The 20485-nt window shown below is 42.8% G+C and overlaps 1 protein-coding gene across 3 annotated transcripts; it reads left to right on the top strand.

The window, feature by feature from the left end:
• Nucleotides 1-583: 583 nt before the first annotated feature.
• Nucleotides 584-19229, top strand: ankrd50l (ankyrin repeat domain 50-like). 3 transcript variants are annotated; one of them, XM_007547245.2, is made up of 4 exons: nt 584-847; nt 6298-7023; nt 13805-14022; nt 14907-19229. In XM_007547245.2, exons 2-4 carry the CDS (start codon nt 6596-6598, stop codon nt 18434-18436), a joined length of 4176 nt encoding a protein of 1391 aa, XP_007547307.1. In that variant the 5' UTR covers nt 584-847; nt 6298-6595; the 3' UTR covers nt 18437-19229. The 3 variants fall into 3 exon arrangements, with proteins under 3 accessions (XP_007547307.1, XP_007547306.1, XP_007547308.1); XM_007547244.2 differs by lacking the exon at nt 584-847 and adding an exon at nt 4960-6212; XM_007547246.2 differs by lacking the exons at nt 584-847; nt 6298-7023 and adding an exon at nt 10556-10659.
• Nucleotides 19230-20485: the final 1256 nt, after the last annotated feature.

Here is a 20485-nt window from a genome sequence, read left to right as displayed (position 1 = left end):
AAAAACAGGTCAACTGCAACCTGGTGACTCATTGGTGCATCTGCCAAAAAAAACCTTTCACTACTTGTATGGTGAACTTTAGATATGGGCTCATAATCTTTCCCTGAATGATGAATGAATTCAACTGCTGGTGACACACCTGCACCCTTCCTGAGAACAACCATGCATACACACACTCATGGGCAATTTAGAGAGGCCAATTAACCTGATAGTCATGTTTTTGGACTGTGGGAGGAAACTGGAGTATCTGGAGAAAACCCACGCATGCACAGGGAGAATATGCAAGCTCCATGCAGAGAGACCGGGGCTGGGAATTGAACCCACAACCTTCTTGCTGCAAGGCAACAGCTCTACCAACTGCGCCACTGTGCAGCCCCATTTTTATTTTTATTTTTTATTTATTTTTTTGTTTGTTTGTTTTTTTTGTTTCCTAATATCATTTGACAATTCACCTAAAAAAAAACGATTAAAAATAAATAAATAAGTCTGCTTCATAGCAAAGTCTCTTTCTTTCTTTTTCTTCGCTGTTTCCGTATAGTGTTCGCAGACTTTTGCAGTTCAGTTGAACTCAGTCCAACACACAGACTGTCCTTTGTTTCCTACCAAACACCATCAGGAGTGAGAAAGGAAAGGAAGCAGCTAGAGCTCCTAGGAGACCGTCAGCACCAGACGGGAAAAAAACAACAACGTCCATAACAGAGAAGGATTCACCTCTCTGTCGCCTTCACATAAGGTGATGACATAAAAAGCCGGTGGAAGAGGACACATCCGGTGAAGTGCTCTGGGTGTGTTTGTAATGAGAGCCGAGGAGGGAGACGGAGATGGAGAGAGAGAGCGTGTCTGTCAGGTAAGACCGGGTTGGTTACTAACAAAAAAATAATAATAAAAACTCAAATGTGTCATTTTCTGCTGAGAATAAATATGAACGCAATGGGGGAGTCATGTCAAAAACAGATATTTAGTCGTACCTTTCGTGTTTTTGTTTACAATGGCGTCGACCAGCAGCGCGCGAGCCGACAGTTTTACACATTTCCACGGCGGTTGTAGTTTCATCACTCGTGTGCGTGTCGGTGCGTGAGAGAGAAATAAGTCTGACTGCTGCAGAGGAAGCAGACAGGCGGACAGCCTGCAGCGGCTACCTGTGGATTCCCACACCGGCTGCTGTTCGGGTTTGAAGGACAAATGCCAGAAATGCTGCAGGCGAGTAGGTTTAAAAAATAAATAACACTGGGGTAAATAAAACAGAAGAGGAACAAAAACAAGCTAGGTGAATGTAAACGGTCATACACAGACTGCAAATTATAATTTAACTATCCATAAACATGTAGTGGGAATTTTATGATAGTTACAGTAGTAGTTTGCAGCAAAATACGGAATTTCCATAATTTATTGTGGCTTTGCTGTGACGCAAGGCCGGAGTTGTTGCTGGTATGTTTTTTTTTTTAAAGAAAACAAAAGAGCTTATTGCTTCAATTTAATAACCCAGCAAAACTGTGAAGCATCGTGTACTAAAAACGCCATTTAACACTTTGTTTGTTTAAAGCAAATGTTTACCATCGAGCTTCAGCTGGGTGTAACTTTAAAACTGGCTGACTTCCTGTCTCACCGTTCACTGATCCTGGTTTGATGTCGGAGCCAGAGGCGGCCTGAGTCACTCTGGGGGCCCAAGATGAAACACTGGATCCCCCACTTCTCTGTTTTTTGTTACTATTTTCTGCATATCAGTTGTGTCGAGCCTGTTCTTGGCTCACTTGGTGTGACTGGCTCTTCAAGCCAGGTATTTGTTTTTAGCTTTTTTTGAAGTGAGGTTGTGTAAAGTTTACGATAGTTCCATAAACTGTATTAGACAGATGTCATAATGGTGGCATGCAAATATTATTTATTACATTTCTGTGCCTTCACAAGAAGTTAAGTTTGTTGCCACAACTGAGCAAAGTCCACATTATAACTCTACATTGATGAAGCCGACCGACTTTGTAAGTTAATGTTGTAACCTGGAAATTGTTTGGCTAACAAAACGGCAACAAAATCAAAAAAGTATTTCTGTAAAAGTAAAATACTTTTTCTTGTCATTATTGTAGCATTATCCCTCCGTATTTATTTTTTATCTTAGCTATTTCACACTGCGATATCTGTTAAATTCTGGTAGAGATTGTCACTGAGATTGCTGGTATGTTTTTTTTTTTTTAAAAGAAAACAAAAGAGCTTATTGCTTCAATTTAATAACCCAGATTATGGTCACAGATTATCACTTAAAAAAACCCAAACTATCGTTTGGAGGTGGAAGCTGGGTGTGTAGTAAGAGATAATGACAAAAAATTTTGATTTGCAACGTGAAAGAAGACAAATGTATTCCGTGTAACGACATTGTAACTCAGATAATTGTTTTATCAAAAGTGCTTAAACTCCTGGCCGTGTTTGACTTTCACACAGGTTGCTTTTAAATACACTTCATGTTTGACAGGTTGATGTAACACAACCAAACCACATTCCTTCTTCTAATTGTTGTTTTAAACATCAATTATTGCATTTTTCTCTATGATCAAAGTGACCTGGTTGCAGGTGAGAGTTGATTTTTAAGATAAGATTTCTCCTCTTAAAGTCTGCATTTTAAGAACTGTGTTCAAGCAACCTGAAGTCCCTTCACAGCTAAAGCTAAGCAAAACTGCAGTATCTGTACCTGGGAGAAAACCATTTCTGATTATGGGTTCACCAACAGTCCAGTTCATGAATAAGGTCTGAATGCTCATTAGCTGTAACAGGAAACAGCATTTCTTCATTATTACGTGGCTCACGTTAGCACTGTGATCCACTAAACTCTGTCGTTTTGTTCCTTAAAGGTACAGATATGTTGTGTGTGGACCAGTTTGTTGCTCAATCAGAGGGTCAGCTAGAAAACGGCTAAACGTCATTACCTAAAAACATGCTGCCTTTGATTAATTTACATCTTGCAGCTAAGACGTTTTCCTGCAGAGCATTTAAGTGCTATGCTAATGTGTTGATTTTAATGAATCAAAACTTTTCCCGTAAGATTAAATTAGCTGCAACGGTACACAAACCTAATGACGTTCAGAGCAAGCCATTGAGGAAGCAAAGAAAAACAACTTTTCAACTATTTGAGTTTATTTGTAGACAATTAACTGGAACAAGCTAGAATTCGGTACAAGCTAAATGGTCAAAGAGTCGTATCAAAACACAGAGACATCATGTTAGCATTAGCCTAGCACTTCAGCAAATCGGACTGCATCGAAACATCATCTGTAGCAGCAAATGTGAGTTTATTAAAAACTAAAGCTGCAAGGCTGTCCGGCAGGCATTATTGAGTCAAAATAAAAAATAAATAAATAAAAACAGCTGATACCTGGAACTTTCTCAAAATGCTAATGTAAATGACACAATACTGATTAAGTGTAGTTTATTTCACTGCATTTTTAAGCTAAACAACATTCAAGCTTATAGCCGACGCTTGATTTTTATGTATAGTATGGAACTAGGAGTTGGCGCTGGTAAACGCCTAATTAATTAAGCTCCTAATTAAGTCTCATCAGTATCTGGTACAGAGGAAAAAAACACGACTGTCTCATCCCTGGTCAGATTTCCTCTCCGCTGTTTGCAAAGTAGAAACCAAGTAAAATTCCCAGCTGTTTGTCTTTAAGCTTTTCTGACAAAAACTCTCAAGAAGTTAGACTTTATGGTTCGTGTGGGCGTTTGGTGTTGTTAAGTAATGCTTAATTATACGTCACATGGTCTGTGCTGGTTGCCTAGCGATGCAATTAATTTACACAGAAGTAAATGTCATGTGATTGAGAGACGAGGTTTCTCCAATGCAAAGGTTCAGTTTCCAGGCAGACGGCCAGAGTTCCTGCTTCTTTACCGTCTGCACGTCTCAGCAGCTGTCTGGCAATATCAAAGTAAAGGTAGTTTCATGTTACGAACCGTCGTTGGGCTTAAAAATAACATCTACTGGCTCTAAATAGAGATTTTATATAGAAATAGATTTTATTTCTCTTTTTTTTAATGTGCAACCATACAAACAGGTTACATAAGTAATATTAACAGAGGCTTCGCTGTCAGTCACTTCATTTGGTACGCAAACGTTCAAGTCCCAATTGAATGCGAGGCAGAAAATTTGACTATATTTAACTTCCGCATTGACAGCACGTCAGTGAAAACTTTGGCTTGTTTTCATAGCGGCCGCTTGCCAGGTTTACAATGCTTTACCACCAGCAATGACAAGAATGTAGACGTCCTCACAGCCCAGTGCCAGTTTTCCTCAGTACTGTCATCAGCTTCCCTGCTAGCAAAACACATTTCTCTGTTCCTGGGGAAAATTGTCAGGAGGATTCTGACAGCAGACGTGTTCAACAAACGTGTATCAGCTTCCTCTAACACGATATGCTTGGTTTTAGAAACTGCTGTTATTAACTTTGCACTTTTCAATCAAATTGACGCTCGCCTGTCATTCTGTGCCTCATATGCACAGCAGTGAGGGTTTTTTTATTTATTTTTTTTGCTCTGTCAAGTGAGAAATCTTGCCTGTAATCTGCCAGATTTATCTCAGTTCTGCTGGTGTTTGATTAGTCGCTGACGTGAAATGAGGTGCAGTGTGCTAATGCTGTTACAGGAACTTTAAACATTCTTTAACCGGATTCCTTAAAGTCTAGTCATTCTGGCTGGATTTTACTGTGCAGTATAATTACAGTAGTATGTAATTTTCAAATTGCAGCATATGTTTCCTTGCAGGTTAAAATATTTTTGCTACAGTCATAGATGCAAGTTGCCAGATAAGTCCGGTGGATGGGGCGCTAGGGAAGTCATTCATCCAGCGACCTGTTGTGTTTTAAAGTTAAAAAATGTTTAAAGTTGACAGCAAATTTGAAAATATCACTTGATAATTATGTATTATTTAAAGATTAGAAGATTAATACCTGAGCACCAACTATAACGTCTTAAAAAATGCAAACATTTTAAAATGGCTTATAAAAAAGGCAGTGTTCAGCCTGGTGGGGGCTCAAATAAAGCCTGGTGGCCCGCCAGGCTTAGGATACACTGGGGGAAACCCTAAACTGTTTAATTTTTCAATATAATCATCTAAAATTGTAGTTTTAATAGATTTGTAAACTAAGGACTGTATCTCCCAAACTAATTGTTAGCGCACTGTCTCTATACATATTGCTATACGATCGACAGTTTTATTGTAAATGTTAATTTTAACATTTTCTTCACTGTTTGTTTTATAAGAGCATGGGGTAAAAAAAAATCAGTAAATTTGAAACTGTGATTGAATGCTGTTACTTTGTGCAGTTTAGTGACATAAATCACCCTACGTTTAGTAAGTGGAGTCCTGGAAAATCCTGTTTTAACTGAGAAAGTTTTTCAAGGACTGTCTTTGTGTTTGCGGTGCTATGAATGCTACGCTATGCAGTCACCCGAAAAAGAAACCATAAATAGTTTTGTTTTTAAAATCATGATTTTTATCGTTATCACAATAGTTCCACAAATTATCACGATAAAATTACTGCATTTCACTGTGGGTGTGGTGTGCTCAAGGTGATGCACGTGATTTTCCTCTGCACTCGGCATTTTGCATGTTGGCTAAAAAAACCCCAAAAAAACATCTCAGGTAAAATCAGCATCTGACCCTAAGAATAATCTCAGCTTTAAAAATATAATTATTATGTTGTACTGTGGCTGTGTGTGCTTATTTATACACCAAATAAATATGTCTCTGCAAACATATTTGTTATCGCAGATAAATTACTCAGATTCACACGAAGCAAGCTCAGCATAAAGACTCAAATTTAGAAAGTTACAACCAGACTAATTTTGATTTCTAGAAAAGCACGACACCTAGTGCAGTGTGTTATTGTCCTGTGGCTGAACCTTGACCCCAGGTGACTCCTCCCTCCTGTCAGCTGAAGGAGAAAACTCGCTCCCACACGAGACCTCCCTCCTTGCTCGCCGATCTCCTGCGCGTGTCTGAACATGCCGAGACACACCACGAGAGGGTGGAGACAGAAAAAAAAAGAAAACAAGAAAAACCGGAGAGCATGAGAGACAGAGAGGCAGAGGGAGAGAGAAGGTAGGAGAGTAAGGAGAAAGGGAGAGAGAGAGAGAAAGCAAAAGCAGACAGTAAGGTTCGATGTCCGGAGACGGGCGATAACTGGAAGGGGAGAGAAAGAAATCTGTAAACGGAAGACGACAAGGGCCGGGTGAGATGAAGTGCAACGAAATATGTGAGAAATGTTGTTTCATTGACTCATCCTGGCTTTCTGCTTCTGATTTCTGCCTGAGCAGCTCCTCGATCTGCTAGAGACGCATGGCGAAGACTGGCAACCGCAGCGCTTCAGATCCTGCAGGAGAAACATCAGAATGAATTAAGAGGACGACAAGTTACAACTGAAGCTCACTTAAAAGTATTGCTTTTTTTTGTTTGTTTTATCCTTGCGACTAATCAAGGAACTCACCTGGAACATTACCAGACCACATCAACGGGAACCTTTCCTAAGAGTCAGAGTGAGACCGTTTGAAGCGGCATGGGGTGTGAAGTTGAGAGCACCGACTCGTCTCCTGGACGTCAGAACCCCCGGAGCAAATGAGCGGTTCAATGTACGGATACGGCGCCAGCTTGCTCCGGGGCCGGCGCTTCTACTGCCGGGAATGGGCCCTGGACAAGCTGAGGCGCTGCCTGGACGCCCGCCCCGCGTCCGGCCAGGCGGCGGGGCTCCTGGTGACGGGGGGCCCCGGTGCCGGCAAGACCGCCCTGTGCACTGAGGTGGTGTGGCCCACCTCGGACTCGGGCCTGGCTGCGGGCCTGGCACGGCGCTGCCTGGCATCCCACTTCTGCCACAGGGAGGACCAGAGGAGCACGGTGCTGTGGAGGTTCGTCCTGGGCCTGGTGGAGCAGCTGAGGGCCTCCCCGCTCCTCCCTGCTGGCTATGAGGAGACCCTGAGGGGTCCGGCCGTGTCTTCTGCCCTGGAGCCCCTCAACTGTCAAAAAGACCCCGAGGACACCTTCAAGAGGTGGGTATTGCTTAGCCGTTAATGAATTAATGATAATTCTTCCATGTCACTTGAAGGATTCACAGCAAGCAGCACTTTGTGAACCCGAGCCTGCGTGAGATTTCCCATTTGTATCGCCTGTCAAATGAAAGAGACAGGCAAGTCGCTGGAAGGTGCTGCAGCCATCCTGAAACGGGAGCTGCGGCGTGCAGCGGCATGCACGTGGCTCATTTCCAGTCCGACGCAGCATAAATTATGAGTTATCGCCTTTATTTTGACGGAGCTGAGCAGGAGAGCTAACATGAGAAACGGCTTATCAGATTCAAGCATAATGTGAAAAGCAACCTGGGGGAAAAACCAAAAACCTGTTCTGCAACTTTTGTTTTTTGCAGTGTAAATCTGTTCAAACGGTCCAATGTTTTTACTAAAAACTTCTTAACACCCCCCCTTTCTTCTCCTTTAAGCTTGTTGACAGTCTTTTTGCGGCTTTGGCGATTTGATCTGGAGCCTATTACTCAGTTGACTACCGCTGTAACCTTAACCCTGTTACGACCGGCTTTATATTTAGGTCACCTGGATTTAATTTGATTTTATGGATGCAGTGAGTAAGAGCTTGTTCCTCTTTTTCCAGGGCAACTTCAGTTCTTGGCATTTGGCAGATATTCAGAACTAGTTAGAGTTTTTAACTTTGCAAAAACTATTAAAACAAAAATCCCCATTTGTACCAAATGGCACGCCTCTTCAAATAAGGACTGAAGACATAAAAGCTCAGTATGGCTCTTAATACGCAGTAATGTGATGATTTGTAATCTGTTTACTTAATTCTGCTATCTCAGGTGTTTTATCCCGTTTTATTCCTTGTGTTTTGTGTGTTTTATCTCATAAAACACTTTAGTCAACCTAGTGGTTTTTATTTATCCTAGTGTATGAAGGGCTATCAAAAAAAGTTGATTAATTATTATTATTATTATTATTATTATTATTAAAGTCCGTTTTCTCTTATAGGAGGCTAAAAGTGAGAGTTAAGAGTTTTTCAAGTATAGTTCTTGTCTTGCTAGCAGCAGCAAAGCCTCTTAGCATCCTCTTACTACATATCCTGATAAGATTATCCCGGAGGCTAAAGCTAACGGCTAGTCCAAGAGAGGCTAAGAAAACCAAAGTGGACATCTTCAAACATCTGCAGAGGATGAGCAGGATGAACTGCCTTCATGTTAGTATTCATGGGTGTTTATTTACAGAGGACCTGATTGTTACTTGCAAGGAAAACACAGATTGGAGGCCGTGCGTCCCTCAGGATCTTCCTGAATGAAACAAATGCAAAAGAGGAACATATGAAAGGTGTCAAATCATAACTGTCTGATGGAGAAATAAAAGACTTGTCGCTTAAACTTCCATAATTGCAAACATGTGGAGGAAGGTCGTGATTTAACTTTCTGGGCTGCATGCAGAGGGCATAAAAAGTAACTCCCTTTACCCTCCATTGCTAGTGTAAAACATGGTGGAGGCAGCATGATGGGGTGAGGGGATAACACAAATTTACATTTAAACAAACCCTGCATCTTCCTCTTAAAGCACTCATCAAGCAAAAACCTGCAAACAGAACATTGCTTGATGCCGTGTTTGCTGCACGACATGAAAGTAAAATTTTAAAGTGAGAATCAACACACACCCTGTTCTGATTGGTTCATAGGTTCACCCTACAGCTCCAGGGTTTACTTTAGTAAATCACCTCCAGCAAAGGGCTCCGTTTCCTCCTTTTTTGTGTGCAACAAACACAACAGCAGCTTCCGCTCGCACTGTAGCTAAAAAGCATCCTTTGTGTTTAGAAAACGAGCTGAATCTCTCAGTGTTGTAGCTGCCAGTGGCCTCTCTGCATGTAAATGTGAAATCTTTTGACCGCGGGCGAAGCAGGACAGTCGCAGGGGGGAAAAAACAGGAGCACCATGGCCATTCTTTCCTCGACTTATATTTATTTCATTCACGGCCCATAATGCGGCCCATTCAAGGAGCGCCACAATGGCCCCTCCAGTGTGAATGAATACTACAGTGTTATTTACGACACAACATCCTTCCAGAGAGAGGAGACAGAAGTGGGGGGAAAGCAGGAAAAAAACAGAACAAAGAGGTGAAAAATGCCTCCCCTGCCCCAGTGACCGTCTCGGCACCAGTCAGCGAGGTCACCCTCCTCTCCGGGACTTTTCAGCGCTCTGCCCGGTGTGTTTGTTCTGCACCGAGTCCGAGGCCTTTCAAGCTCCTGCTGGTGTTTGCTCTCCTCTGGTGTGAAGTGCCGAACTGGATTCCACATTCCCTACGAACTGGCTCGCAGCCAGGCGCTGCTTTCCGTTTGGAGCCCACAGAGAGAGAAAAAAACCTGCACTGTTTTTGAGGACAGCCATCAATAAACGGATGAAATGTGTGTGTGTGTGTTTGTGTGAGCAAGGTAGCAAAATGCAACGTACATGCAACATGCGTCTTAAAGCAGCGGGGCGGCTCTCTGAGCCCAGCGGGTCGTAAACGCGGCTTGTTGCGGTCCCGCTCCCGCCGCGATAAACTGCGCAAACCTCAAGTTCAATGAGTTCGTCTCGGTGTTGAAACAAAATCAGCTCCACCAGACGCAGCAGGATGTCGGCTGTTACTGTCGACCGTTTCAAACCCCCACTTAAAGGCATCAACATATTATTTAAGCCCCATAGACTAACAGGTAGTTCAGTCATTAAACAGCAAAGGATGCTTTTAATGTTTCCTGCCCTTCTGCTTCCTCTGAGCTTTGGAAAAAAAAAAAAAGAATTAGGGCTTTCAAAAAGTAATTGAAAAAATTGTCTAATCTCTGGAGATAGGTTTGGGCTTTGACTGTGCCGTTCTAAGACCCCAAAATGCTTTCATTCTCAATCTGTTGCGTCCAGCACAGTGTCATGTGTTATGTGTTTTTCTATTTACCTAAACATTGTTCATAATTCATAATTACTTCAAAAATTACATATTTCACCTATGACAATTGTCATTTTTTCACCTGCAGAGTATCTCTACTGTATTTCAGTTTATTTTGCATCTCTGTCACTTTTAGATTTGTAAATTCACGAAGAAGCAATGTGATGAATGCTAAAACCTGATATGCAATTCAATCTCTGACCCACTTTGCTTTTCCATTTGAAATTACAGCAACGCTGATCTCGTAAGAAAAAAAAAAAAAAACCTTAATTCATGTACTTCAGTTAACAGTTCATGCCTTCCGGGGGAAAAAACCTGAAATGAAAATGGTTCCAGGTGAGCTCAGAAATGTTTAAAATCCATCCGAGAAGTAGGTGGCGTTCAGCAGCAATTTACGAATAACAGTCATTTTCTCATGTTGGTGGTCTCGCCCGCGGTTCCAGCCCAGTCACCCGTTTTGATCTCATCCAAATTATAGCTTAAAAAGAAACAATGGCGAGAGCTCAGGAATGCGGTTTATTAGGGGTCCGAACGCGCATGAAGTGATTTACATCCTGCCTTCGCAAGTGTATTTGTCACCAACTCTGCCCTCTAATTACTGCAGGTGTCACAGTGACACGCGCCCCTTCAACAAGGCCCATTAAATCGCAGCTTCAAAGGTCACCTGCAGATGTACGTCCAGCACCATCTAACCTGAATGAGGTGGAAAAACATTAGCAGCCATAAAAGGTTAATTGTACTTCCTACTTGAGTGTGTGTGTGTGTGTGTGAGCTCAGTCGGGGAGTGCTGCTTTATTCAGATGACTAAAGAGCACGGCGGCTTGATAAGCTCGTCGGAACTTAGATGTGGGTTGACGGGTTTAAAAATCTACTTTTAATTGCAGGATATGGCCAATGATAAAACGTCAGGGCTGTTAAATATACGCAGATGAGTCAAACGTCAAGACTGCCTGTTGAAATGCCTCCGTCGTCAATCAAAGAAATTAGTCCCGCGAGCGCTGATAAGCAACGTTCAATGAGCTGCTTGAAGCCAAACTGTAGCCCTATTTTAGGATGACTATAGAAATTTTATCTGATCAGTAGTAAATGATGTACCACTAATGTGTTTGAAACACATGCCTACCGTGTTACAAAGGATGGTTTTCTTCTAACTTTTTGAGTCCATTAGAGTAAAAAAAAGTCAATTCTGATTTACGTAGAAAAAGGAGAAATTAAATGTTGCCGTTCCATACGTCACCTAAAAATCTTCACATAGTAGATGGTGCTGTTGGCAGGAGGGATATCCGGTAGCAGTCAGTATTGCAACAAATCTAAAGAGGCCTCTGACTGAAGACTGTCGACATCCTCACAGCTCAGTTTCTGGGCAGCAGAGATAATAATCCTCAGTAACATGTTCTGGACGATACCGCCAGCTGTTAGCAAACGCCGCTAATCCACCTCATTTGCTTTTGCTGCACCTCTTTGAATCTCTGCCTGGCCGTTTCTACGGTTAGAGTTGGAGCTGATCCTCGACCATTACGGTCAGCAGGAGAGACGGTTTGAACTTTGTTCCTGCTCTGCATCCACGAAGCCTTCTCTTCAACTCCTCTTGTTGCCCCGGTAACGCTTCGTAACGACTGTCGAAAAGTAAAAAGCAAAGAGCAGAAAGTCCTTCCAGCTGCACGGCTGGGAAGCCAGAGGGAATAATTGTCAAAACATTCAACGCCTCAACTAAAAAGAAACATCAACAAACGTAGGTGGCTACTTCCACTTTTCATATAATGTTTGTGGCTGCATCAGACATTTTGCTGCAGATCTAAAAATAAAGAAACACCTCACATACAGGATTTGGGAATCAAAAATAAACTTGAATTTTTTCAGGCTAACATACATGGCTGTCGCCAGGCAAATAAAAAAAATGAGGCTGTCATCTTAGCTGCAGGGAGCTTGGTTGTCAAGGGTATTTTTATTTTTTACAACTTAAATTAGACAAAGATAACCATAAATTTATTACAGATTTCTTAAAGAGACATCGGAATCTGGTCAAAACTGTGGAATAATCAGTTTTGAGATCCGGACACAAAATTGCAACTGGTGCATCTTTAACCAAGCAACGTTACTGAAAGTTTTTCTTGGAGAAGCAAGTTTACATCAGATGCCAAAGCCATCAGAAACCTGTTGATCTGTTAAGTGAAAGTCAACAGTGACTCATTCATTTGATGTTGAAATGAACACATCTCAGGGTTAGGCTTGAGGTCATCCTGAGAAACTGAGAAACAAACAAACAAACAAAAAAAAAAAACAATCTGTCAACTGTTAGTTACTTATTCTCTCTTGGGTTGATGACCTCTTACAATAAATACATAAGATCACCTTGATAACCAGTGGACCTTCATGGGCCTTCATAAACACAGACATTAACAATAATCACAGCGCACAGACACAAGCACACACCCTGTATTTGTGGTAAAATAAACGCCTGAGCTTAGCCTCTTTGTGACCTGTCTAAACCGAGCTCGTGTCCTCGCTTCATTACCGATTGTCTCCTCCCAGACTCTGTTCATTTTTCTAACCGGTTACTCACTGGCTTTGAAGCCGTGTTTGCAACAATCGAAAAGAAACACAAGAGATTAATGTATCTGCTTTACTGAAACATAAATGTGTCTTCTTTTTTTTCAAATATAAATCTGTGGGTGAAGGTCTTGAAATAGACATCATCGGCTATTACGCGTCAGGTTGCTAATCCAGTAACTACTGTTTGTCTCTTTCTCCAGAGGAGGAGGAAACACATATCTGGCAGCTCTCTGCTTTGTTGAGACAGCTTGAATATAACATGCCTAATGTATACACATACATGGCAACTATTATTATTTTATCCTAAAAAATTACATCTGTTTAGCCTCGGGATCCATCTGATCCATCTGAATGAGCAGTTTTCTCCTCCACACTCCATGTGCACCGAATTCACATAGCAATTTTGCGTGGTGATATTTATAGCCATGCCCGACAAAATCTCCTTTGTTTCTAAAGTGCAAAAAAATGAAGAAAAAAGAAAAAAACTCTCTGTGTCATTTTGAAGTGAGGGAAATGTGCAAATGAACCAAAGCTCCACAACACGGAAAATTATTCCGTTTTATGGATTGAGAAATCTGTGCAGAGGAGGAGCCGTTAATGACTGAAGCTGTTCTGTGGGCGCCTGTTTTTAACGTGCCCATGTATTGATCTGCATGTGTGTGAGCGTGCCCAGAGCAGAGGGAGGAAAAAAAACCCCGAAGTTCCACAAACCTGAGTCACCTCTGGCTCCAGGCAGGGTGTGGGTGTTGACTGCGCTCCTTAAAGGCCAATGCTCGGTTGGTTTTTGCCAGGTTTCAGATTGTTTTACAGCTCTGTACGGTGTCCCTGCTGCTTATTATTGCACAGCATAAAGGAGGTTCCTTTATACAAATTGTTGTCTTAGATAAGTGTTCAACATTGTCGGCCGTTGTTGTGGAGCTGTTGTTTTAATGGAAATAACTGCTAACAAGTTATCGAGTTTAGTTTTTCGTTTTCTGTCCGTGGTTTTAAAAGCCTCAGCTATTCTTAGATGCTGTGAAATGTATAATATAGAAAGCAAAGAAACGTCGGTAAACACTTGCCACCCTTAAATGAAAATCGCCTCAAGTCATGGCAAGGTAGCTGTTCTTATATCGATTTGCGCTGCTTCATATTTTGCTTCTATTTAGAGTTCAAATCTCCAGCGTGTGTGTGTGAGAAAAAATCGTCCTCACATTTTTTCTGTTCCTTTCACTCTCTGCCGCCCACAGTTCCTGCTGTTTTTACATAGCTGTTTTAAGTCATTCATCTTTTCTTTCTTTCTTTTTTTTGTGTTTCTTGTTCCCATACATTATGTCTTTAGGGCAGTTTTGGAACCGCTGCTGGACCTTCCTCCACCTGCCCAGACCCTGATGATAGTGGTAGATGCTCTGGATGCTCAGTGTGCACCAGGCCAAAGAGTTGGGAAGAGCGGCTCGATTGCACAACTCTTGGCCAACAATCAGCATCTCCTTCCCAGCTGGTTGCTGTTGGTCTGCTCCATCCGCCGCCAAAACAAAGATGTGTGCAAGATGTTCTCGAGTATGTGAATTTCTGTGTTCGTCTCTGTCACTGGACCCTATGTTGGAAAATTGCGAGGCCTGATTAACCCTGCCACCACGTGTAAAGACGTGAGAAAGTTTTTACCCCCACAGGTTTAGGCAGTTTTGCTTTTTATCAAATTTAACAGTTTCTGATCATCTTTAAACAAATTTTTAGATGGCCTTTAGTAACATGAGTAAATACAACCAATCTGGCCCATTTGTGAAAAATAATTGCCTTTTAAATTTGTTGTGTTACATGTCAACAATTACAATCAAGCAAAAATTTATGATTATCTGCGTATATGTTTGTATATTTATCATCATTATGAAATTAACCCTTTCATGCATAGTGGTCACTACAGTGGACAGCTATCTAAAAGCCATTTTCTTGTGTTTCTTGTGAATTTTTTATGTTTAAATGCACACAGACCACTGAAGTGGACACTAGTAAATCATACAATGCACTATAAACTACTGGCCATCCGCTATAAGTGCAGAAAAATATTTGTTAAATCCAATATGGGAGACAAACAAAAAAGCAACTCAGGAATACCCAGACCCTACTACTACTGTAGACGACTCTTGCAGGTAAAAAAAAAATATTGTGGCATCAAGTAACTTCTAAGACTAATACTAGAGATGTATTTTCAAAATAACTTTGTATTTGGAGAAAAATGCAACTGATCACCTAGAAAAACATTTTTGATCTGTTTTTGTTTGTTTTGTTTTTTTCCAAATTTGTTTTCCCACCTTTTTTAATGCCTTCAAAAAATCAACAAAGAAAAAAAAAATCCTGACATAAAGGATTATAATTAATGCATGAAAGGGTTAAGCTCAATAAAGCAATAAGCAAAGTTATAAAGAAAAAATTTCTTTGTTTAGGCTTCCGGAGACTCTGCCTGGACGATCTACGGAAGCCGCCAACGGTCCGTGACGTTCAGCAGTACATCCTCTGTCGTCTGGATGAGGAGGCAGCGCTGCGGCGTCAGCTCACCCCCGACACTGCAGACATGCTCAATCTCCTGCACATAAAGAGTGGGGGCTGCTTCCTCTTTCTCGAGCGAGTGTTGGATGGCGTGGCAGCTGGGCTCGTGGGACTTCGAGAAATTCGAGACATCCCTGGGACTCTCAATGGACTCTACCTTTGGCTCTGCCAGAGACTCTTCCCTCGGGCCCTCTTTGTCTATGTCAGACCTCTCCTCAATGTGCTCTTGGCTGCTCCAAGTCCACTCACAACTCAGCAACTATTTACAGCAGCCTGGACTCAGGACACCACACTCAACGTCCAGGACTTCCAGAACAAGCTTCATACACTGTCTCCCCTCTTGATCGATGGCCCTGAGGGGACCAAGCTACTTTTTCATGCCAGCTTTACAGAGTGGCTGACTGATGTTAAGTACTGCACGCAGAAGTACCTCTGTAACCAGACTGAAGGCCATAGCATGCTTGCCATGTCTCTGACTCTACAAGGACCCCATCTAGACCCCGAGGGTGCATGTCAGTTAGCCACACACTTAGTTTGCTCGGGTCACCATAAAGAAAACCCCTCATTATTGGCACTCTGGATGCTGTGGACAGGCCTGCCTCCTCTCACTGCCAGCTGCAATGAAACCCTCTCCACATCCTTTGCTCAACTTCCTCCACTGGTCAGTCAGGAAGTCCCTCAGCTGTTAATGAAAAGCGGACTTCTTTCGCCAGCCCGTATTTCCGACAAGGAGGCCAGTGTCTGCACGCGCTTCCCAGTTGAGCAAGGAGATCCATTAGACACAATGGAGATGGAGGTGTCAGTAAAGAAACTGCTAGATAGTGGGCACTCTGTAAACCAGCTTGAATCTTCTGGACAGACCTTGCTTGCGAAAGCGGCTATTGAGGGTTCTGCAAACGTAGCTAAATTTCTTCTAGCACATGAGTCTGATCCACTCATAAGTGATCATCACGGTCAAACTCCTTTGACTTTGGCTTCCAGACAGGGTCATGTCAAATTTCTGTCTATCTTACTAGAATGGATGAAAAGCCAGAGCACGGAGACTGCAGTGGCAATGATGGAGCACATTGACAATGAAGGCTGGACGGCACTGCGCTCTGCGGCTTGGGGAGGACACTGTGAGGCTGTCCGGTTACTTCTGGATGCAGGGGCAGATGTAAATGGATGCGACAGTGAGGGACGTACTGCCCTCAGAGCAGCTGCATGGGGTGGTCACGAGGAAATTGTCCTCACCCTGCTGGACTATGGTGCACAAATTAATAAAGCTGACAGCAATGGCCGTACACCCCTTATTGCAGCTGCCTACATGGGCCATCCCGAAACCATTGAAATATTGCTGAACCACAATGCAGAAGTCAACCTAGCTGATGGAGATGGACGTACTGCCCTGTCAGTTGCTGCTCTTTGCGTCCCAACGGCTGCAGCGATCAAAGGTTATGGAGAGGTAGCAAGTCTATTACTTGAACATGGGGCAGATCCAGGCCACAGAGACAACGATGGAATGACGCCACTGCTTCTTGCGGCCTATGAAGGCCACGAAGATGTGGTTGAGCTTTTGTTGGAAGCAGGTGCAGATGTAGATGAATCGGCTGGCCCTGATGGAAGCATTTCTGCCGCAGCTGCTGTCACACCGCTGTTGGCAGCTGCAGCTATGGGTCACATGAACACAGTGTCCAAGCTGCTCTTCTGGGGTGCAGACGTGGATGCCATCGACTGTGAAGGCAGGACGGCGCTGTGCCTGGCAGCAGCAAGGGGCAGCTTGGAAGTAGTCCGTGCCTTACTGGACCGAGGGTTGGATGAGAATCATAAGGATGACCTTGGCTGGACCCCACTGCATGCTGCTGCCTGTGAAGGCCATCGTGCCGTATGTGCTGCTTTGACGGATCAAGGGAGCATGGCACGAATAGGAGAGATGGACATAGAAGGACGCACCCCTCTTATACTGGCAGCCCAAGAAGGCCACCTGAGTGCTGTCAAGCTACTACTTGACAAACGTTCTCTGATTGATCACAGGGCGTATGACGGACACTCTGCATTGAGTGCTGCATTTCTGGAGGGCCATACTGAGGTTGCAGAACTGCTTATGAAGAGAGGGGCTGATACCGATGTGCGTGATGCAGAAGGTCGGCCTCTGCTCTACCTCCTGGTGCTCGAAGGTCGCCTTGATATGGCCACTCTTGTCATAGAAAAAGGAGGCGTGCCACTTGAATCCAGAGACTCCGAGGGCCGCACAGCTCTTCATGTGGCTTCCTGGCAGGGCAGTGTGGAGATTGTAGACTTACTTTTAAAACACGGGGCAAACCCCAATGCACAAGACGCTGAAGGGAGACCACCAATGCATTCTGTGGCCTGGACAGGAAATGGAAAAGTAGGACATCGTCTCATGGAAGCAAACAGTGTACATATAGACCTTGCTTGCCATCAAGGGGCAACGGCTCTGAGCATCGCAGCTCAAGAAGGACATGTTAACATTGTGAAAATGCTTCTGGGAAAAGGTGCAAATCCCAATCACATAGATAAATATGGTCGTAGTCCAGCCAAAGTGGCTGGAAAACATGGGCATGTTACAATCGTACGGCTCTTGGAGAGCTATGGAGCTAAGCCATACCTGGGCCTGTTGCCTAATTCTAGTACTGTATCTCCTTCAAAACCAAACAAGATCCTCTCGTCGGGAATGTTGGAGGGTAACGGAGTCGAAGTGACGGCTACTACCTCCTCCTCGTCAGTGTCCTCTCCCGGTTCCACTGGAGAACGATTCCACTCCATGCAAAGCTCCCAGACCTCGTCTACATGCCACTCACTTGCTACAGTGCAGACAGTGCCAGCCGACAGCATCAGTTTTATCCAGCAGATCCAACAGCATTCACTGCCGCGCAGCCGGAGCCGACACTCCACCCTCCCTCCGCCGGGGGGCTCGGGCATGGGAAGTCTCCATGGAAGTAGCCAGAGGCTTACAAAATGCCTCCCCCCGCCTACTGTTTGCACCGTTACGGCTATGGTACACAACTGTGAACCCCCTCAGAAAGGTTTGTCTTCTGGGCTTGAGTACCTTGACAAGAAGAACAAACAAAGCTCAAACTTGATTAAAGCAGAAAGAGCTGCAGGTGGTAGATGGAACTCAGTCATGGCTTCTCTTGGTATAATGCCAAGCAAAGACAGCCCTCTCAGTGCAAAAAACAGAGAGATTCCTTCGTTGGACTACCCATACAGACTACAGAGCCCATCCCAAGTGGAAGCTTGGGATGCCCTGCCCCAGAACATTTTAGCACCTGTTTGTTACAGTTTCTCCCCAACCCCACCTAGCAGTGCCTTGACAGATGATGTTATGGTCACGACAGACCCGCACCTTAATCTCAAACAGGCCATCAAGCTACAGTTTGAGGGCCCCACCAGTGCAGCCTTATATAAAAGAGAGACACCCCTGTGAGCAGGGAGTGAAGAAGGTTACTCAGTCTTTGGTCTTTCTTCATAAACCTTTAGGATTTCTTTTATTCAAGCACGTGATCAACAGTTAGAATGATAGATGAACATATGTTTCTTCTTTATGGTTCAAAGAAGACATCTGAACTCATTGCATTCAGATACAGGTGTATGAGATCTTTTGTCACTTTTTTCACAAAACCTTGAGAAAAATCTAGGTTTTTGATTAAAAAAACGAAACATTTTTTGCATATTCTTTGCCGTTTTTTTGTTGTGGAGTAAGTTCTTTCCCCTCCACCCTGAACTGTCATAACTCAACATTTTCTCAATGGAGCAAATTTTTCAATTTTAGTGTAGTTTAATTTATTTTCTCCTTCAGAGCTGAGAACTCTTCCCATCATTTTTCAAATGAAAAATTAACCTTTGTTTTTTCAAAAGCAGAAAGGCTTTGGTTTTGATTTTCATTTGAATCGGCTAATATTTTTTAAAGAACTAAGACTACATCCTTCGCTACTTCTACACATATTACAAAAATAAAACAAAACAAAACAGTGAATTCGTACCTGCTGAAGCCTCCTGCTGTGTGGGCTGCTGATTCAGAAATCCACAGACGACGACCTGACCTGCCCGCAGTTTGTCTGTGAGCAAAGTTAAATCTGAATCAGTAAAATTTGGTGTGAATGTGGGAGGATCGTTGGGAGACTCGCAAAGGATCTTTTGTTTGTTTTGATATTTTTTTAACTCTGTTAATATTAATTACACTCAACAATTAAAATTGCAACCAATGCTTCGAAATCTCACGTGTGCCTGATGTGGTTATTTCTGGCTCGCTTTGTGTGAGCTATAACTGTTCTGCGCTCAAACAAAATGTCAAAGGCATCTTCTGAAGTAAGAGCATCCCGCAGAGATGAAAGTCTGGTAGGGGGCAGATGGCGACCATCCGGGATGGTTTTGATACCAGAGAGGAGGGCTTTACACACCATCACTGGTCGTTTTCACTCATTATTTGAGGAATAGCTGTGACGGTTTGACCAAATTACATTTCTGAACTTCTTCGCTAGCTCTTTGTCGCTTTAGGTTTTGCCTTAATGTATAAAAGTTTGGCTTCATGTATGAATTACCTCAACTGAGTTATTGCAGGTTTGCCGTTAACAACTTTTATTTACAGTCATTATGAGCTCTGACTGCTAATGAAAACTCTAAATTCATTTTCTCTGAAAATGAGAATAATTGATCAGCCCCATGAAACTTACATTTTTTTTTTTAAATATAGAAATATTATGATTGACAAATTCATGCAAAAGTTTGCTGTTTATGTCATCGGCTCCCTCCCCAGTGAAAGTAAGCCACTAAGGTCGTTCCTGGCTGGTTATAAAGTCATATATCTAAGCATATCAATAAAAATTAGTTTAACAGAAATTAGTGGCATAAAATAAGCACAAGAGAAATCTGAGTATAGACCCTTTTCACAGTGACGTCAGACAATGGCCGCCATAACTCGGAGAGGTGTATCTTTACTTTCGGTGTGATTTTTGCCTCGGGAAACCTGACTGAAAAATTCACGGATACTCATTATCTTAAGGATATAATAAAAGGGAAGGTTAATAACAGCAGCGCAAATAATTTCATTTCAGCCACACAGCACAGCATACACATATTTAAATTTACATATTTAAACTTTGAAGGTCATGCTTTTTTTTTCTTTCTTTTTTTAAGAAATATATATATATGTAGAAGTTTGAACAAGTCATGTCCAGGATGTGTGGGGTGTTGAATCAGGAACCGGTCTAGATGAAGAACATGACGCTCTGCGTCTGGGACGCCTGTTCTCGAACGAATTGCAAAGAAACACCAAATTCCCAGAGTTTGAGGGGGATTCACAAGTTAATGGCCGCAACTGGAATCAGAGTTTTAAAAAGCAGACTCACACAAACATATCCAGGAAATGGGCTGCGCCGTTTGGGAGTCTTTGCGTTAAAACCAGAGACGACGTCACTCAGGAACCTGGTCAGTGGAGGGTGTCGCTCAAAAAACTCTTTTCAGAAGAAGCTAAAAT

This window comes from Poecilia formosa, unplaced genomic scaffold (assembly GCF_000485575.1).
Source record: "Poecilia formosa unplaced genomic scaffold, Poecilia_formosa-5.1.2 Scaffold19, whole genome shotgun sequence".
NCBI lineage: Eukaryota > Metazoa > Chordata > Actinopteri > Cyprinodontiformes > Poeciliidae > Poecilia > Poecilia formosa.
This window is presented reverse-complemented; position numbering and strand designations above follow the sequence as displayed.

What these genes read in the sequence shown, in the direction of transcription:
- ankrd50l (XM_007547245.2), top strand. Translation starts at nt 6,596, where the DNA reads ATGAGCGGTTCAATGTACGGATACGGCGCCAGCTTGCTCCGGGGCCGG. An exon ending in CCCGAGGACACCTTCAAGAG is followed by an intron (nt 7,024 to 13,804) that starts GTGGGTATTGCT and finishes TTATGTCTTTAG; the next exon opens with GGCAGTTTTGGAACCGCTGC. An exon ending in TGTGTGCAAGATGTTCTCGA is followed by an intron (nt 14,023 to 14,906) that starts GTATGTGAATTT and finishes TTCTTTGTTTAG; the next exon opens with GCTTCCGGAGACTCTGCCTG.